Source organism: Cydia strobilella, chromosome 9 (genome assembly GCF_947568885.1).
Source record: "Cydia strobilella chromosome 9, ilCydStro3.1, whole genome shotgun sequence".
In the NCBI taxonomy this organism is placed as follows: Eukaryota; Metazoa; Arthropoda; class Insecta; order Lepidoptera; family Tortricidae; genus Cydia; species Cydia strobilella.
The window spans coordinates 11,711,119-11,731,936 of record NC_086049.1 but is presented as its reverse complement, the minus strand read 5'-3'; the positions used below and the strand labels follow the sequence as shown (position 1 = coordinate 11,731,936).

At 40.1% G+C, this 20,818-nt stretch overlaps 1 protein-coding gene across 6 annotated transcripts in view; it reads right to left on the bottom strand.

The window, feature by feature from the left end:
* Window positions 1-884: 884 nt before the first annotated feature.
* LOC134744298 (epsin-2) overlaps window positions 885-20,818 on the bottom strand; it is a 32,381-nt gene continuing 12,447 nt past the window's right edge. For 2 of the 6 annotated variants that reach the window (XM_063678065.1, XM_063678066.1), the window contains 13 exons: window positions 19,536-19,625; window positions 18,811-19,102; window positions 16,380-16,561; window positions 15,337-15,530; window positions 14,864-14,950; window positions 13,379-13,508; window positions 11,653-11,769; window positions 9,570-9,720; window positions 8,866-9,059; window positions 7,963-8,083; window positions 6,638-6,760; window positions 3,434-6,080; window positions 885-2,709 (listed from right to left, as the gene is read on the bottom strand). In XM_063678065.1, the coding sequence (XP_063534135.1) occupies window positions 6,648-6,760; window positions 7,963-8,083; window positions 8,866-9,059; window positions 9,570-9,720; window positions 11,653-11,769; window positions 13,379-13,508; window positions 14,864-14,950; window positions 15,337-15,530; window positions 16,380-16,561; window positions 18,811-19,102; window positions 19,536-19,625 (1,671 nt within the window). In that variant the 3' untranslated portion in view covers window positions 885-2,709; window positions 3,434-6,080; window positions 6,638-6,647. Of the gene's footprint in view, window positions 2,710-3,433; window positions 6,081-6,637; window positions 6,761-7,962; window positions 8,084-8,865; window positions 9,060-9,569; window positions 9,721-11,652; window positions 11,770-13,378; window positions 13,509-14,640; window positions 14,659-14,863; window positions 14,951-15,336; window positions 15,531-16,379; window positions 16,562-18,810; window positions 19,103-19,535; window positions 19,626-20,818 lie in introns of all 6 variants that reach the window. The other 4 variants (XM_063678067.1, XM_063678068.1, XM_063678069.1 and 1 more) reach the window with 4 other exon arrangements.

Here is a 20,818-nt window from a genome sequence, read left to right as displayed (position 1 = left end):
CCGTATAACTAAACACAAGAACATACGATCAAGAGGAGAAACGATAATCAACCGCATTAACGTTCACAATGAGATCTAACAAGTAGTTAGACAAAGGAAACGACAGCGGAAATTAATGGCGCTGTTCAATAACAGCACCATTAATTTCCGCTGCCGTTTCCGATTTAACTTCATCAATATGAAGTTTCCCTCGTTTGTTTATACTTCATCATCATATCAGCCCTTTATCGCCCACTGCTGAGCATAGGCCCCTCTTCCACTACGCCACTTGTGCCAGTCCAGAGCTAATCTCATCTGGAAGTGACCCGCAATCTTTCGGATGTCGTCCACCCAACGAGCCATCGGACGCCAGCGGCTTCTTTCATTCAAAAGCGGCCACCATTCCGTTAACATTTTAGTCCACCTGCCTGCTCTGTTTATATTTGAAGATTAATAAGTTTATTATATCCTTCGAAATAAATTAATTTAAACGGATTATATCACGTATGAATTTAATTTTTTTAACTCATCCACTGACATGGCTTATAAATCAATCATTTTTGGAAGGAAAGTTTCCTAATTTTCTTAAAACCTCAGTAGTAAAATCTATTCATAAAAAAAACCGGCCAAGAGCATGTCGGGCCATGCTCAGTGAAGGGTTCCGGAGTTACCTTACCGTCCTCCTAAGCCGGAGCTATTATAGAAGATTGTTAACAAAGGGATGAAATGATTCTTGGTGTCTTTCACCCGAATTAAACAATCTACCTTTCACCCGAATAAAAAGACAAGTAATGAGTACTTAATTAAAGTAATAGACGTATATTTTTGTGCATGTGTATGATTATTTTTGTCCAGCACTGTATACAAGGTTCACACAAAACATCGAGTAATAAAAACACACCAAATTGAAAAACTTATATATTTTAATTAAATAGTTACATTAATCTTTACAGTTTCTCCCTAGGCTAGTGACGCATCGATGCATTTTATTGGTCAAAAATTAATATATTAAAAAATAATTTATCTACATAATCGGTAAACATAATCATAAATCAATAACCATTTGAACCTGTTCTAAAGTTAATAAGGCGAAAAAAGTCCGTGTTGCCAGCGTAAGCGAGGCCGAGTCAAGCGTGTCAAAAGTCGTGTAAAAATATTGCTTACTGGTGTTGAGTTGATATATTATAAAAATGCGGATGCGATGATACTCTACTGGCAACACAGTCGTACAAACTGTATACAATTCACACGATCAATACTAATATATTAGGGTGGTAAAATAATTAAATACACATTATAAATTGGAATAATTTGTACGCAACGCAACTCAACAAGGAGGGTTAACCTAGCTAAGTATCTTGCGTATATATATTGTTGGATACGGTGCTCCAAATATTTTAGGTTCTTATAATCTTCATTCTGAATGATGGATTAGCCTCTGCCAATGTTTAAACGGTAGAGAATGCCGTATCATACAATACAAGATCCTTGAACTGGACGTAGAAGCTTATTCCTGTGGAATTGCCTTTCTTGCCATCTAGACGCTAGGGCAATTTACGCAAGGGAATAAGTAGGTAGTATTAATTTTATTAAATATCTACAGAAAACACAGACGAAACAATTTGTTTCATGAAAAGTGAAACTCTTTTTTAAAACAAAACTGACATTGGTTACCTATTAATCAATAAAACACTCACTTACCCTAGCTTCCAGAGCTTAGTATTTTGGGACTAACCTCGTAGTACTAGCAAATCGTACTATAAACATGCTTTTGTGATAATGTCCGTATTTTTCGATAGCTATAGGAATACCTCGGGCAAGTCCACAGGATTTGAGATGTCACTGTTCTAACTTAACTTTAAATTTAATATTGACATGTTTCGCTGACAATTTCTTGCTTTTCTCGACTGCTAATAAAACTTTACACAACCCCGTATGTCCTAAAAATAGGACATTATGATTACTTTATAATAGGAAAATAATCCGTAGAATAAGGGGTATTTAAAGTATTGTTTATTAATAGTACACGGGTACATAGCAACCGCGAGCCACCAGGCAGTTTATTTTTTTATTGTAGTTGCAAAAAATCAAGAAATGTCCTATACGATACAATTGTTATGGAGTCTAAGGCACGTCAAACAACATGGGACCTTACATCGTACGCCTGCGTGGACGTGTTCTCTGGGCCACTGCAGTACGTAGCAGCTTAATAACGAATTGATTCAATGGTATAGTCAGCTGCAGAGAAAAGGTAAAGGTAAGGTGCTAAGCTAACAGTATTGCTGACTGTACGTAGGCAAATGTGTAAAAGAATTAATGTGTTAAATGGGTTAATATAATACGGAAATATTAAATGTTATGGAAACACAAGAGCTAAATAATGAAATAAACCAAATTATTTCACAAGCAGGAGTTCGAGAGGCTTTATGAATCTGTTTATGACAAATATTTGATCATTTATCTGTCTTCGTTTTGAATAATTTGTTAATCAAAGTTCTCAAAGTATTAATCCTCATGTAAAATAATACAAATTAATTACGAAAAATGCAATTAGTAACTCATAACATATTAACTGATTAATTGTTATAATTAATTAACAAAAACTTTTGATTAAATTTGAGCAATACGATAGTCGGTAAACTGCTGCCATCTAATACCTACTGAGAAGGTAATTTATATCGGCTAATCTATATCCTTGTAAAATTAATTGGCAAATATCATAATTATCAACTTCGCCTTAAGAGGCCGTAGTCGATTTTGGAGCAAAAATGTAAAATTGATAGATTTAGTCGTTGAAATTATACACGTTTTGTTACGTAATATCTAAATAACAAGTATTGATTTCTATTAGCACGTCTTCTCATCTTGCCTTTTAATAATGAGGTCGCGAGCGTGCGTCACCGGTAATGCATGAAGAGAAGGGGCAGTTTTAAAAAAATCATCAAAAAATCATGGTGGTAAATTATACAAATTGATGTATAAGAATAGTTTCAGCAAATGTTGTAGATTGTTTAAGTATCAAAATTACGTTGAAATTAAGTCGATTTTTAGAGAAATTGTCACTTGTTTTGAAATAATTTCTGGAGAAAATTGATTTCGTTTAACTTTCATTTACACTACTTCAAAGTCATAATAATAAAAATGTAGTCTGATAAACGTCAAGTACAGGATATGTGTAATACAAAATTACCATTTTTAGCAGTCCAAACTTTACGAAATTTACAAATAAGAGCGACAAAATCAGTGCTTTACGCGCGTTTACCTAAACATCCATCAGAAAAGCAAACATTACTAATTTAGTGAGTCTGTTTTCAAAAAATTGATCTGATAAAAGGTAAGATAAGAAGACGTGCTAATAGAAACCAGTACTTGTTATTTCAATTAGGTAACAAAAGGTGTAAAATTTCACGGACTAAATCTATCAATTTTACATTTTTGCGACTAAAATCGACACCGGCCTCTTAACAGTCTCGCATTTTTTTCCAATGCTCTTTATAAAATATATATTAAAAATGCAGCCCTTACTTATACCCAAGGGTAAAAGAATGGTACTATTAATACAAATGCATGTATGATAGAGGTTCTCAAACTGCTATGTACTGCAATAGCCCTATAGAACCTTAAGTTAATTTTACAATCGATTTAAAAACGCCGTCCTCACAATAAGCCAATCAATGACAAATCGTTATTTTACATCTTTTTTCAAGTTTTTTGTAGGGTCACAGTCACCTGCAATAAGATGTTACTCTTGAAAGGTCGCAAAAACATGTGACACGCTCTTATGGCTCTACAAATAAGATCGTGTCAGATATTTTTGCGGCCTTCGTTGTGTAACATATTATTGCAGGTGACTACCACTATGGTATCACGAGAAAATGTTTAAAGGATGTCTAATAAGTAAAAACATAAGGCTATCTTAGTTCTTTATAGCCTAATGTGAGGAAGGCCTAAGGGCCAGGCTAAAGGACTGAAGTAAACACGGAAGCGACCTCGAGCCTGTTCTAACCAATTATTTTCAAATACCAATTTAAAAATTACAAAAGTTGAATTTAATTTTAGAACTACAATCTATGTTAGGTTTAAAGTTCATTTCAAAATGATTCAACAGCCATTATTCTCGCCACCAGTAAGAATCACCTTGCTTTGTTGATGATTCATAATTTTAATCAATTTGAAATAAGCTTCGACACAACTTTTTGTTTGTTTTTATTCGATATTTTTTTCTTTATTATTTTTTACGTCCAAAATTGTCGTACAGTTAGAACCCTACGTCACAGCTTTATCCAGTCTATATAAAAACTTCATTTACATAATGTATACCTCATACTGTGTAATTTATTTACCTTTAAATAGTAATCAACGAAAAACACCATAATTTGCAATTTTATTTACAAAATTTCTGACATCCACCTAGAATAAGATATAATTTGCAGTAAATATAGAATGTATTATGGTAGTTTTTCCTCAATCTCCATTGATTATCCTACACCACCCCACTGGCTGTATTGACATGTTTCCCACTCACCATACGCAAAAAGAAGTAAACATAATTGATATACATAATTTAAATAGTGCTAATGACAAGAGATTTATTAGACGAAGAAATACTAGGTATACTGAGCATTAACTCTGGTGAACTGAACACTGCATATGTTCAAATTATTACTTATTTAGATATCATTTTTTCACTACTTAAAGTTAACACAGGGAATAGCAGTAATGAAGTAGTGGTACAGAAATTTATCGCAACACACCTCTGTTAGCATAATAAAGAGATGTTGCGATATATTTGGCCACTTTGGCTGACACTATCCATTTCATGCTGACTTTAACTATAGTCAACATTAGTCAATTTTGGCGTGTTGTTACTATTGACGATATATTGTGCCGTTTTCAACCCAAAGGGTACATATTGTCGGTTGTCAATAAGGCGCTATTTCCAGAAAGCTTCAATTTAAAATCAACCTTATCGACAACCGATAATGTGGTACTTTTTAGTTGAGAACGGCACCATTTGTGATTTTATTTATTTATTTATTTTGATTAATGCCGATCACCAGAGCCCGTGGTCAGAGTATAGTTCAATGTGTCAGAGTCGTTACTTTATTTAATAATTGTTCAAGAGTTAATTGAAGAAATTAGAACTTAAAATCGGCCTACAGACCATGGCTCCGTGTCACAACCCGCCGAGATATATTCAACATTAAAAAGATCTATAAAAAATTTACTGTCGGAAAAATCTTGTTAAAAACGCTGTCTATTTTGTGATAATGATTGTGTTGCATTACGTATCACGAATAATGAATACTTGAATAGTAATAGTCGCTATAGTAAATATATTAAAAACGGGTCGTGACGTGAGTGACCCGTTTTTAATAATATTTAATGTCTGTGGCTCACGGAAGTCTTGTTATTAAAGTCGCTATAATAAGTAATAACCAAGCTTCGCTTAGTCAAACTGGTGAATTACCCACTTTTTAAATAATGCTTAGCATTTTCAAATCGAGACACCTGAAGGCGTTATGATTCTAAAACCAAAGAGTTAATGATTATATAAGAATTGTAAAGGCTCAGAATAATTCGTGCTTTCAGTTTGACAGCCGATGTACATAGCCGTTCGGCGCTAACGCGTAAAGGATGGTATTCCATCGTCCAATGTGCATTGCGTCTCACTCTCATTAGGCAAAATGTGAGACGCAAATACACATCGGACCAAGATATTGGACAGATGGAATAACATCCTAGATTACGCGGAAACTGGCTAACAAAAGTTTACAATCCAGCTACTACAAAGGCGCCGTACAGATTTACTTCAGCTGTCAAACTAGGGGCACGATTTTTTTCTTAGTCATTTTCTCTTTTACAATAAATAACCCATTACCGAAACGAAACCGGGAGCCGGTAACATCCATGCGTGTGGTGCGGGCCTAAGGTGGGCGTATGTTTGCATGCGGCTGCGGCGTATCTCGACGGTGGCCGGACGCGGTCAGGCGGTCAGGCGGTCAGGCGGTCAGGCGCGCACGCGCAGGCGTCACGTCATCGGCGAGGTAGCGGGGCGCACGAGGCGCGGTCATAGCGCGGGCGCGTTCATTGCTACCGACCTGAAATTAAAATTATTTTGGATTATAGATACTGCTGCAGAATAGAAGAATATTGAGACGATCAATATTGCTATAGGGCTATAACATTGTAGTATATATGTATGTGTGAATAAAATAAACATAAAATAGTCTTGCCTCCACCTTGCCTCACTTTACAACAACTTAATCCATTCATCATGTGACGAGAAAATATACCATCAGATTGATCGTAATTTGTGCGTTAAAGATAATCATTAATGCCTACCTACTCTCACTACAATATTGCGAATCATTTTATTTATTCTGACAGATATTTTTAACGTGACATTTTTTAAATAGTCCCAAAGCTTAAGCTTTAAGCTTCAAACCAAAACTTCGAACTACACTAAAATAATCATATCATATTTTGTATTTTCCTTCAATCTCCAAAGGTCTAACTAAAATTAGGTCATCTAAACTTGTCAGCAAAAAAATGACCGTAAATAAGTAGAGTAGAGCGAGGCAGTATTGTGGTACACTTGGATGCAGTATCGTGCGTATAGTGGTGGGTGGTGTACCGTGTACCGTGTACCGTGTACCTGTGGGCGGCTAGGAGAGGAAGGGGTTGGGCGTGTGCCTGTGGGCGGGCGGCGACCACGGCGACTGCGAGCGCGGCGCCGGCGCGGGCGCGGGCGCGGGCGCCGCCCAGGGGTCCATCGCCGCTGCAAGTAACAACATACATTACATCATTGCAGATGCAGGCTCATCCGCTGACTTACTGTAAACCGAGACAATATTCTCTGAGTGACTATAAAGCGTTCTAATATTTACACATATAATTAACATATTCAATTAATAATTAACACTATCGTGAGACATATTTCAAAATATTTTGATCACTATGGTTACACTCACTAGTATTTTTAGTCGCTATTGGCGACATGTTTCGGACCCTTTGAGAGAGTCATTCCTCAGGCTCGAGTGCCCGCAGCGGCTGCACTCGTTGCGCGCGCGCAGATGAGGCGGGGGCGGGGGGAGGGCGACTGACAGTGAGTGCAGTGTGCTCGACTTCGGTCGATACAGCCGCCCTACCCGACCTTCACCTGACGACTCCGGCTGCGGACTGTCCCGCGCCCCCCGTCCCCGCCCTGTCAGCGCGCGCGCAGTGCACGGAGTGCAGCCGCCGCGGGCACTCGAGCTTGAGGAAGGACTCCCAAAGGGTCCGAAACATGTCGCCAATAGCGACTAAAAATACTAGTGAGTGTAACCGTAGCGATCTAGATATTTTTATTAATTAACAATTGAGTTAATATTTTTAACCTACTGGCCATTAATCGCGACTGCCAGTAAAAAGCGTCGATCACTTTATCATAGTGTGGCTTATTATGCCCGCTTGTAACTGAATAACAAAAGTCTCTAGCTGGCACATTAACCAATCAATAAAATTAAGGCTCTGGCCGTACAAGTGTCACTCGATTAAGGTTTCGTTCATTCCATTCGTGCGAGGTTTCGTGAATCAATCTTTCGTGTACCACGGACGCAATATCGCGTCGGCAGAATCTTTAAATCCCACGGACGCGATATCATATCACACATGCGATTTCTTGCAAAAATAAATAAGTTGCTTTGTTTTGTTTTAGAATATATTTTATGCTGTTCGTGCACACTGTAAATAATGTATATAATGTTTGTTTGTATTTCTCTATATAAGTGAATTGTAATATTCTTTTTATTTATTTTTATTTGAAATAAAATAAAATAAAAATTCTTTTGGAGAAATAAATTCTTAAACTATATTTCATACAAAATGTAAAGAAAGTCAAAAACCCCTGGGGCATGGTTAGGTCAGACGAGATTTTTTTTTTTTACGGTTGGGACTTGAAGGTTTTATTTGTGCTACCATATTAATAATGTGGTGCATTACCTGCAGCCGGGAGCGGCGGGTAGCCGGGGAAGGCGGGCGCCGCCGTCGCCGCCGCCGTCGGGAACGACATCCCGCTGAGGCCCATCTGTTGCTGCTTCAGCTCGTTGATGGACAGCTTAGCCTGAAAACATATACATTTTATTATAATGATAATGTGCCACAAAAGGTGTATATGCCAAATTTATATTCGGATATCATTATAGTATTGTGTTTAGGGTACTTTATTAAGATGACGAATCTGTGCGGACGAGATGGCCTCAATTTTCTAACTACATTCTCCGTCTTTTCCAACCTCCCGCGCGATGTTAAAAAGCGACGGTAATTTTATCACGTGAATAACGTCATCCATCATAGGCCTGCGGATTTCGAGAATCATTGATCGCGATGTAAGATAAAAATCGAATAGGGAAGAAATCACACTTTTCTCTATCTGTTCGTCCGTCACGCTTACATTTAGGGTGATAATGCGAAGTCCGCGAAGTCCTCACCTATTAGCTGTGCCTAAAACGCGCACTATGTCTCATGGCAAATCACCACTTGTCCGCGCTCTACAATATATCAACGCGCTCCTCGCATCAGCACCGGAATGTGATTTATAGTAGTTGGATGGATCTGTGTAAAGAATGTATGAAGTACTGTGAGGCGATGGATAAGCGTGAGTCATCTGTTTTGTATTAGTTTTTCTTTCTTACATTTGTTCTGTTGTCCTTTCTAGACTGTATCATGTACCTAGTTGTATAAATACTTTCTATTATAAATTTCTCAGTGTATTAGTTCGCTGTAATGCTGTGTAAATTTTTTGAATTAATAGAATAAAAAATAAAATAAAAAAATATCTATGTATAGAGTGGAGTGTTTTCGTTAGCTTTGTCTAGGTCCGCAAACAGTCTTGTATAGTGTTACCGGCATGGGCGGCAGGAACATCTGTCTCGCGGGTTCGGGCGCGAAGGGGTTGGGCGCAGGCGGCTCGGCGCTAGCCGGCTGCAGTAGTCTCTCCAGGTTCACGAGCGACGAGTTCTCGCCGAGGAACGCCGACGGACTTTTCTTTATGGCGCCCGTACTGGGTGACGCGCTCGCTGCCGGCGCTAGGTTGTCACCTGGAACCATACGTTACAATACATTACAAAATGTACTCTGACATTATTATTGGCCCATTCGAACTTTAACAGAGAAATCACGAGGCACGACTACAAACTGGTTGTAATCACCACAGATAATCATTATTTTATCTGCGAGTTCCCTGACGTATTAATTCTCGCGGCGAACAACTTATTTAAATCAACTTCCTGCATGTCAGGACCGTGAACGAGAGCGAGGCAGTTTTGCGTCGTATTATATATAATACTGCTGCATTAAGTGCAATCCCATTGCCTACAATCGACTAACTAATCAATGTGAAAAACAACGGCGGCTGTCGTCCCATCGAAAACTACCAAATTTTAACGAAGTACGTGACGTTAATAGACGGTTTGATGATTTGGTACGTTCGGCCCTAATGTTGTTCCTTTTAAGTCGTCCACTATTCCAAGCTTGGAATTTTGCGTCGCCGAGTTTAATTATACGCTAAGAACATATCAACTCGGATTAACGATCATAGTTTGTCATACCTAGCGCGGTGAGGTCGAACGGGTCGTCGTGGTGGTTGCCGTTGTTGGTGGCGCGGGGCCGCTGCGACAGTGCGTCGAACTGCTCCAGCTCCGACGACGGCGACGACAGCACGGACGGCGGCGACTTGCTCTGCAATGTTGTCGTAAGCTCCTTGTAAGGAAAGGTGTGGGTTAGTTCTAATGTTACCCATCACCAGATTTACTATTACTATCTTTCGTAAAGCACTTTCACCATAAACTATAAACAGACTGCTGTCGGAGATTGCTTAACATCAGACGGGCCGTATGCTTGTTTGCCACCGACTAGTATAAAAAAAGACAGCTATTTAAAATAGCCTATTTTACTAAAGGAGGATCTAATCTTGTGCCACAGAGCTAGCGTGTTACCTGATTTTTTGGAGACGAAAGATGAAAGTTGACGTCATTGTCCACAGTCGCGTCCAATGCGCGCAGCGACATAGACGCATTGATATGTAATTAAATTATTAATTGCGAAATTAGCGCGGCTCGGCCGCCGCTCGGAAATTGACGGGATGACTGACTCCGAACCGACTCAACCCATCACGAATGAGTTCCTCGCCTTCCTGCAACTAAAAAACAAGCTGGTGCAGGAAGGAGCGATGGATGCTGTGACTGCTGTCCAGATGAGTTCGCGTGCGTCGAGTTTCACCGTGGAAGACATCTGTGCAGCGAAGCAAGTGCTGTGCCAGTCCCTCGGGATCGTCGGCACATATGTACCTCACCGGAGAGGAGATGAAGCCGGGAAGAAGTCCCTTGAGGACATAATGAAAATCCTGAGTGAAAACAAGGATCGGATTCCGGAGTTTGTGGCGACGGGTGCCCCTATCCTTCCGTCGTGTGCTCCGGATAATGTCGACGTTCGCCTCTTGTTTAAGGAAATCGTGGCCCTAAATACAAGATTAGCCGAAGTTATTATGAAGTTTGAAGCTAGCCTAGTCACTATCGCCGAGTTACGTGACGAAATTACATGTTTGCGGAATGCTCCAACTCGGTCGGCGGTTTCAAATTTCAAGAGCGATTATCGACCTGACACTTGTGTCGAGTCGGTTAGTTTACGTGCTGCTGACACTGCAAAATGTGCCGCACGCGCCGCTGCACCGCCCGCGCACCCCCCGCGCGAGCGACCGCCTCCTGTCTCCTCCAAGTCACGTCAGCGTGCTTATGCTGACGTCGCCGGTCAGTCTGTCGCAGCTAACCGGGCCAACGCGCCTTCTAAGGCGTGTAAATCACGGGCTCCCCTTTTAGAGAAGTCCTCCCGCACCAATATGGATAAGGAGGGATTCACACTGGTGGAAAGGAAGAGAAAGGCACGCAGGTCGCCCCGTAAGACTCTGTGTGGCACTGCGGAGCCGGTTAATTCCGGTCTACGAATTGCAACACCGAGTAAGGCGCTCTACGTGTCTCGACTGCATTACTCCGCCGGAGCCGACGAGGTGGTGGAGTACATCCGCCGGAAGACTGGCTATACGCTGAGGGTGCACCAGCTACAGTCGCGTCACTATGTGCACTTCAGTTCATTTGTGGTGCGCGTGCCGCGGCCGCTGCAGGACACCATCGCTAGCGCGGACTTCTGGCCGAAGGGTGTGGTGTTTCGGCGGTTCCGGGGCAACTTGCCGAATTCTACACCAAGCCAGACGACGCAACGGAGCCACGCTGTTATGTCGTCGCCCAAATCTTAAATACTTAAATTTTTGTGTTTTTTCGTAGGGCTTTGTATCTTTGTATTTTTATATTGTTTTGTAGTTCGCAGTGCCTTGGTAGTAATACTGTAATGCTGTGTAACTAATTTGAATAATAAAAAATAAAAAAAAAATTGTTGCTATTGAAAATAAGTTATCATCTTTCACTGCAGCGTTGTTCAACGTGGTTATTTTATAGCATTCTATTAAGGATTCAAAATGATTTAACGGCATGCCATAAGCGAGCGTAGTAGTCCGAACGGCGGCGATAAAGTAAGTAGCGACCTACGTGAAGGAAAAACACGCCGGTCGCTACCAACTTCCGGGCGCTACTTGCCGTCGATGGCAAATTTGGTTCAATCAGCCGGCATAGTGTGGGGTACCTGTGCCACGGGCGCCCAGGGGTCCGCCGGCGCGGGCGCGGGCGCGGGCGCCGCGGCGGGCGCCCAGGGGTCGCGCGCCGGGCTGCCCACGCCAGACCACGCGTCCGGCATCGTGTCCTGCGATAACACCATGTACTCACTAAAGATCTTAATTGCACTGCGATATGTGCCCGGCAACAATACGAGCGGGACGCCATACTTCTCACCCGAATGTTGGCATAAAAAATGTGACATATTTAGCTTAACTTTACTCGGTTTCGACACACACGTGTATAGAATATTCAAACCCATACGCGAAAAACGAACTACTAATAAACACACTAACCAATTTTATAAACACACTAAACAATTAACACAGATAACATAGAATATTGATCCTAGCTGTAAATGTGAGAAAATGTGCCGTAAACCTCAATCAATAAAATCAGTATCATAGCTGGTGATCTACAAAAACGTTACATAAATTATGCCGAGAAACAGGTATTTTATGATTAGTAGTTATTGCTATTGCCATATACAAAAATTTTAGCCGTAATTTTAAATTAAACCGTCTACTCGTAGCAAACCAACTTGCAGCGCAAACGATACTCCACTCCACTCCTTACCATAGACTCGGAAAATATGCCGAAATCCGACTCCTCGGGCTGATACTATGGGAGCAATAAAATATTACTCCATGTTTCTAGTTTGCGTAAATTAATCTGATTTCACAAAAAATAAATCTAAATTTTTACCTTAGTTAAGTGTTACTGTTAGTTATCATTATCAGCATTCCATGTCTAAAAACTTGAAACTTAAAATTTCCAAAATAGTATTCAATCGGTATTACTTCGGAACGAAATGTTCTATGGACGACTATTTGTTACATTTTTTAAGAGGAAAATGGTCCCCATTTTCATCTCTGGATATTAACATTATGGAAAATATTTTTAAATATTTGGATTTGGATGTATATTAACCATAGATGTATATTAGGAGCGAAAAACATATTTCATAAAAAAAAATTAAATGCTCCTAACTCTTATATTAATTAAAAATTCGAAAAAAAAAACATCGCGGCATAGCTGTTGATAGTTGATATACAAACAAATTGTGTGAAAATATTTTCAATAATGTTAATACCCAGAGGAAAATGAGGACTAAGTTTGTATGAGACGGGGATTTCGCGCGGGTTTCCACTTTCGTCTTAAAGGCGTCCCTCCACAACTTACGTTTTATAATCTAGCAAACTAATTTAAGTGAATGAGTACAATACTCCACTCCTTACCATAGTATCGAAAAATATGCCGAATTCCAAATCCTCGGGCTAATAATATGGGAGCAGAAAAAAATATTACTTAATGTTCTAGTTTGCCTATTTTGCAATTAATCACCTTAAATCCAGAATTTACGAATGGGTACTGAACTTGAGAACACAAGTGCGCCTTGCATTATAAGCACATCGTCGTGACTTTGACTTTGAAGTCCCTGCGTGCTTGTACAAGTACAAATTCAATTCGAGTTATGAACTCTTAGGCCCACAGCACTTGCACCATTCACTTACCCGGGGTTAACCGGCTAAACCTGGAGTTACCATGGTTACCAGTACAATTTGACACTGGGCTAACGGTTTAACTGTTTAATCTCGGGTTAGTGGCATGGTGCAAATGGCGCTTATAGAAATAAAAGAAAGTTCCAAATTCAAAAACACAATTATTGCACTATTATTGCAATTATATACTCGTACCTGTTTCTGTTGTGAGTTGGAGATGCCCCACGGGTCCTTGGCCGCGGACGGCGAGCCGAGGTTGACGTCCAGCAGGTCCAGTAAGTGGGATTGCTGGGCTGGTTCCGGCTTCTTCTCCGCTCCTGGTGTCCTGGAATACGAAATACATGAGGATCCATAGGTGAGATAATTGGTGAGGTGAGGTGAATAATTGCGGAAAAATAGTGATGACTAGAGGACAAGTTGGGTCGATGGTGTAATGAAGTATTTGGATCTCCAACCTTTTGATCGTGTACCCGTCGGAAGCTTATGGACACAGGTAATTAATTAAAATCACTTGACACAGCACAGCCACAGACATAATTAGTTGCGTAAATGATAGGTCAAAAACTAATCACTATTAACTGATAACTTATACTCGTAGTTATAAGTATATATTACTATTACTAGCATTTCCTAAAAGAATGAAGACAAGCAAGCTTTTGATCAAGTTAGTAATTTGATATATAAGTATAATTTGATACAAGTAAACTAACGACTGCGTTAAGATGAACGAAAAACTACGAAGATGCTGAATTAAGTTGTTAATTACTCAACCACTCGCAAATCAAACAGTTGTTATAAGGAATTAGAAACAACACTACAATATGACAGGAGAACTTTCTCTAAAAGTCTTGATATGGAATTAATTCTGTTTTCACGGAAGCAAGGACAAATTTTAACTTAATAAATTTGACGTTAGTTCGGCGAGTAATGTGTCACCGCGTAAAAAGTGGTTTTTTTAGGGTTCCGTACCCAAAGAGTAAAAACGGGACCCTATTACTAAGACTCCGCTGTCCGTCTGTCTGTCTGTCACCAGGCTGTATCTCATGAACCGTGAAAGCTAGACAGCTGAAATTTTCACAGATGATGTATTTCTGTTGCCGCTATAACAACAAATACTAAAAAGTACGGAACCCTCGGTGCGCGAGTCCGACTCGCACTTGGCCGGTTTTTTTTAAACTCTATTATTATATGTTTGCTTCCGAAAAACTTGAATTGTACCAAAGACAAGACTTGTACAGTCGACATAAATGTTGAGCGTAGCTAAATAAGTCAAATATTATTTTCCGTATGAGAAGAGTCTTGAGACTTGAAGTTTTCATTATAATATAAAAAATAAGTACGCCGTAATTTCGTGTCGGCTGTACTATTTTCCTGCAATGGATAGGGCAAAAAAGTATTGGCTATGAAGAGAGCAAAGCTACGAAGGGAATTTGGCGATCTAGGTTATTCTTATTTACCCAATTTGAAATAAAGACCTGTAGACAAATAAAAACATTCAAACATACACAATTTGGTATATTTTGGATTATTTTAGGTAAAAATGTTAAATTTTACATATATTAAGGAAAATAAAAGAATATTTATAAATACACAGATATTTTATACTACCTTCAATAATTAAGAATAAGTTTTTCAAATTTACTTTATACATAATTCGGATTCATAAATCGAACGACTAACGGTACAGAGCGATGGCAATCCGTGCAGTTGTAGATCCAGTAGTATTCTGGCACATCTAGATTCTGTAGCGTGGGGTATAGGCGCGGCCTAGGGAAAAAGGAAGGGTTAGGAAAAGGAGTAGTAGTAACTTGTACTTGAGAAAGTAGGGATTCTGACGAAATATTTGTATGTCGATATAGCCGATCCATAAAAAACTTTGAAACGCTCTTAAAATTTGATCTTTAGAAATTGAGTAATAATTGCAGAATTTATTAATTTACAAAGGAGAGCTAACGAAAAATTACTCCGGTGTCACTGATTCGTTGCTTAGTGGGAGTAACAGGAAATACTGTTTAATATATGTGCTTTAACTTTTCACTCGCACTCGAAGTCGAAGAGCCAGCTTCGTACCAATTTATGGACGCAGTCACAAATGAAGTCATTGTAATCGTAAACTAGACTTTAAAAGGGTGTAAATAAAGTATAATTCTCACTGCAGATCATGTTGCGACTGGCTGATGGCGAGCTGTAACCGCACGTCGTCTGAGCGCCGCCGTCGCTCCTCCTTCTCCGCTTCCTCCCTGGACATGGCCAAAGCCAACTGTAGTTGTAATTCCTCTTCGCCGGCGGTCAGGGGCCGCGCTAGCTCCGCGTCGCGCCCGTGCCATTCTGCTGATTCGCTGTTCAACTGTAAGAATATCACGTATTAAGGGTCGGTTGCACCAAACCGTCTGTCACCGTTTTACCGTTCGCTAAATTTTATTGTATGGAAAGTTTCATAGTTCTCTGCTGACTGACGTTAATCAGTCTGTTAATTATGGTTGGTGCAACCGGCCCTAAGACTATCGACAGTTCACAGTTCGTGCCTATGATTGGCGTGGTTTTAACATTTGCCGCAGTACGAAACCCTGCTCCGGTAAGCGTTTATTTATATGCTGCAAGCCAGTTTTGTCAGCAGAAAAACGCGGCCTATTTGAAAAATTTAGGATTTCGCGTCTTTTTTCTACTGACAAACACAGTCATGTGACAAAGTATTAAATAAATGTAGATATAATTAACTTACGTTTTCAACAGGTAGGTACTGCGGGTTGGAAGGCGTGTCTAGCGCGCCATAGCTGCCGAATGTGTTCGGGCTCTGCGCGAAGCGCTGCTTCCCTATCAACCCCAGTAGTTTTATAGTTTATTAGGTTTTCAGCGGACCGATACAGCGAACTGGAAGGCGAATCTAGCCATCGTTGCCAAAGGTCCTTGCGTTGTGAACTGGTTCGCTGTCACTGTCAGGCCCACGAAGGGCTAGATGGAGGGCGTGCTCTACGCGCCATTGCTACATGTGCTTGCGTTCTACGTGACGCTTTGCTTCGCAGTCAGCACCGTATACATTTGTATATTCTGGCAAACCCACTTTGTCAGTAGAAAAAGGCGCGAAATTAATATTTACTGTGGGGCGACAACGTTTCGCCTACATTTTTTTAATTTGCCGCCTTCTCCTACTGACGGAAATGGCTTGGCAAACTATATAAATGACTAGTTCACTTACGTTTTCAACAGGCGGGTACTGCGGGCTGGAGGGCGTGTCCAGCGCGCCGTCGCTGCCGAAGGCGCTCGCGCTCTGCGCGAAGCGCTGCTTCGCTTTCAATGCTCGTGCACGCTCGTTCTTCAATCGCTCGTCGTCTTTCAGCAGATTCACTAGCTGTTTCGCTTTCTCGCGCACGTTTAGACCTGGAATAATAGAAACAACAAGTTTAGATCAGTACGGTTTCACTCACTATTATTTTTAGTCGCTTTTGGCGAACATGTCTCGGATTCCCGTACCCTACTGATCTAAATATTTTGAAATATGTCTCACGGTAGTTTAAGCTCGATTGTAAGAATATTAATGATAAAGTATTGTTGTAAAAAAGCAGCAACCATTTTTGACCTGGCAAATAAAGATCTATTTGGCAAGTCAAATATGGTTGCTGCTTTATTAGAGTATTTAGAGTAACCGTAGGAGTTGAAAATAGAGTTCCGGTTACTCTGGTTATAATATTAGCTGAAAATCGTTGAGCATTAGACTTTTTGTTTGCCGCTACATCTATTGTCGAGTAGCAGTACTGAGAGTTCCGCTACTTGACGCTAGATGTCGACTACGAAATAAGGCGCGAAAACTTATGTATGGAGTTCCCACTCTTTCTTTGCTTATATTTCTCTATGGTGAAGGGGAGGTACCCTAAAAAAAATGGTTTTTTAGATTTTATTTTATCACTTTGTCGGCATAATTGACATATCTCCATGCCAAATTGCACCTTTCTACCACTAACGACCACCGAGCAAAGCTGCGGACGGACAAGACTGACAGGCAGACGGATATGGCAAAACTATAAGGGTACCTAGTTGACTACGGATCCCTAAAAAACTTATGTATGGAGTGAGCACTCTGTGCTTACTTATTTATCTATGCCTGAAAGTAAGCTAATAAATGTATAGCCATTGTTCTCAGGTAAACAATGATGTTTAATTATATTATGCGAACCCCCCCTCCCCCCTTCTTTTGTCTATGGAACTAAACAACCATCAAAAACAATTTTAATATGCGTCATAGCTATTCCTCTAAATAAGATATATCACAAGTTTATCACATAACTCATACTTATGAGAGCATCATCATCATCATTTTGACAAAAATCCAGCTTCCTTTATACGCATGACATGAGACATGACACATATAAACCTTATCATCGGCATAAATTAAAAGTGAAATGAGAATGAGTAACACAAGGCCACGATCCGAATATTAATGTAACTTCGTAACACTATCTGATAACTGGCCGTTTAGCTGGATGCGATTAGGGAGTTATTGAACCAAAAGGACGTATGATCTAAGCAAGTGGTGTAGATATAGGTCTGTTTGCCTTTGGAAGCTGTGTAGCATGTGCGTTCGTTCACGTAATTTGCTGAAATCAGATATATGTGACTAATACGTGAGATATGTTTCGGGGCTTAGTATTAGGTTTGTTTGGAAATAATGTTTCTGTTTGATTTATGATATGTGAACGTGAAGAAACTGAGTGGCAAAACAAATAAAGTTGTTGGAAAACAACGTATGGAATTCAAATTATTTATTTGTTACTGTTTTCACTGTTGTAAGAACAGTGTGTGCATCAGCTTGTGGAATTTCAGGGAAGCCCCACTCGGCCCCGATACCGGCTTAGCACAGGAGCGCCGCGACAGTATCTCGCCCGCGAGATAGACTACCCGTCCCTCTCTATTAGGTAATACCTACAGTTAGCAAAAGACAGGTAGTCTATCTCGCGGGCGATATACTGTCGGAGCGCTCCTGTGCTAAAAGTACAGCTCTCGATACACATTTTTGTCTACACAAATCGAATCTGCAGTTGCCATAAAATATATATATGTAGACTGTACAGTCCATCAGATAAAACGCATCGAAAAATGTTGTTAAATACGCTTTGCTTATTCACACCGCCCGAAGAGAATACCCTGTATTTTTAGATGGCGAAATGAGTTTCCATAAAATGCTTCCAGAGCGCTCTTTTTACCTATATACTTATTTTACTTTACTCTTTGACTACATCTGTACATTATAGACAGTGATCGTTTTTAGGGTTCCGTACCCAAAGGGTAAAAACGGGACCTTATTACTAAAACTCCGCTGTCTGTCTGTCCGTCTGTTACCAGGCTGTATCTCATGAAACGTGATTGCTAGACAGTTGAAATTAATGTATTTCTGTTGCCGCTATAACAACAAATACTAAAAACAGAATAAAATAAATATTTAAGTGGGGCTCCCATACAACGTGGTTTTTTTGGCGTTTTTGCGTAATGGTACGGAACCCTCAGTGCGCGAATCCGACTCGCACTTAGCCGGTTTTTTTTACCGTATCTAAGTGCCCGTGAATCCACCGAGTTTTATGTTATCTGATTTTTTATTGTGTAGTTATACCAGACAAATTAAAAAGCTTGCTTACCCTGATCCTTCCACTCCTCCATATACTGAAAATCCTTCAACGTATGTATAGCAAATATATTCTCCTTGCACTGCAGCGCCACCTTCTCGCTGCCAGTCTTTATGAGGTACTCCATGAGCACCAGCGCCTTGTAGACGTGCCTCCAGTTCTTGCCATGGTCGTTCAGCCGCTTCCATATCATCTGCATGATCTCCGTGAACGCCATCACGTTGTAGGTGAGATCGGCGATCTCCGCCATCAGCGTGCTTGAGGGGCCCCATGGATCGTTTGATGTTGCCTCGCGCACTTTTACCTGAAGGAGTTAGTGCTCATTTAGTGGATGATTAAGGACTTAACCTTTTGAACGCCATACGTTATACACAAAAACGAAACTCACACGCTAAGGTTGTGTAGCAAATATAAAGCTTACTCGAACCTATCATGGTTACATTGACAGCGTACCCCATAACAACTTTATCTTAGAACACGCCATTATGTGAGTATTCTCTACGACTAGACATTAGGTGTTTTGGGCGTCTATAAGATCAAGAAGTGAAAGTTAAAAAGCAGGAACGGACAATAAGTTAAAACCGCTTGCTATGGCAAGATTATCTTCGTAGACTCAGGAAGCTTCGTAGTCTAAATGCGGCATTCGACTTCTTTATTCTGTCAGTTGTAAGTATAAAATGTTATTGTGGTATGATAAGTTTGTTATACCCATAATCAGGGTCAGTAAAGATTCTTACCTGGGCATCGGAATAGTTGTGCGCGAGGTTTTTAATATTTCTCCTTAGGCCCGCCACGTTTACTTGCATATCGTCCCGTCCCCGGGGCATCTGAAAAACACAATACAGTTTTCAATGAATGCTCCTACTTGCCTAACCCCTCGCTTTTCCCCGACTTCATATCGGGTCAGCAAGGAGAATCTAAATTCTATTCTAAATTAAAAAGGGGCGTTCGATCGGTTTTAGACCCCTGGGAGTTGAGGGATTAATAAGTCTATAGAACGCACAGTGAGTATTATTATCAACTGTATGCTTTAGTTTCCGTTGGAATCAGGAAAAGAAGCAGGATTTACGTACACATTAGAATTCAAATCACGCGACAAATCAAATTGGAGTTTCTAATATGTACATAGTAAAAAATACCTACTTTAGAAAGTAGGTATTAGTAGTAGGTATTGGTAGGTAGGTAGACCCTAGGGAGGGAAAAGCATTTTTTTCATCTGGCTATACAGTTGCTACGCCACTTGGCTATCTACACATGAAGAGTAAACTTTTCTAACAGCATAGATGAAAAACAAAATTGAGACGTGATAAAAAAGTACAGATTTTGATATAGGAACATAAAAGATAACTTATTCTACATACACATATTCCACAATCAATTAAGCCTCAGTCTTAGTTTAATCAAATCGCCCGGCAAGAGCAATTAAAGACAATGCAATACTATTAGTAGTACCTGGCAACCTACGTCGGTAAAAAACAGCGTTTAATGTGTAATGCAGTGCATATACCGATTGATTAAAAACATCGTTTATACTCGCCGATAACACTTCTTAAGGATAATGGTTTTGTATGTTGTCCAAGGCGAGCTGACTTTGTAGGCATTTAAAAATAACGTAGTTACTTCCTTCCTTCCGCGTTAACAAACGCCATCGGTAGAGGCATCGCTTCCTTGTGAATTCATGGTCACATTTAAACACTTTTTTTCAACGTTTAGTATTGTAGTAGTCACGGGACTTTTAAAAGTTTAAGAAGCAAAAGTACATAAAGCAAAAGCCAAAGCGAAAGAACGGCTTAACGAAAACAAGCTTATCCTAGAAAAGTTTGCTATGACCCAAAAAATGTCTAATGAACTCTCTGACTGTTGGAATATAAATAGTCCTAGACTAGATTGGGTACAAGTACATGATCTAGGAATGGGTTCCAATCTATAAACGTAGTATACATACCTAATCTGGTTTGCTCAAGGCTCCTCTAATATAATCAATAAATTTCCTTAGTGCGTTCCTTTACCCGACGTACAT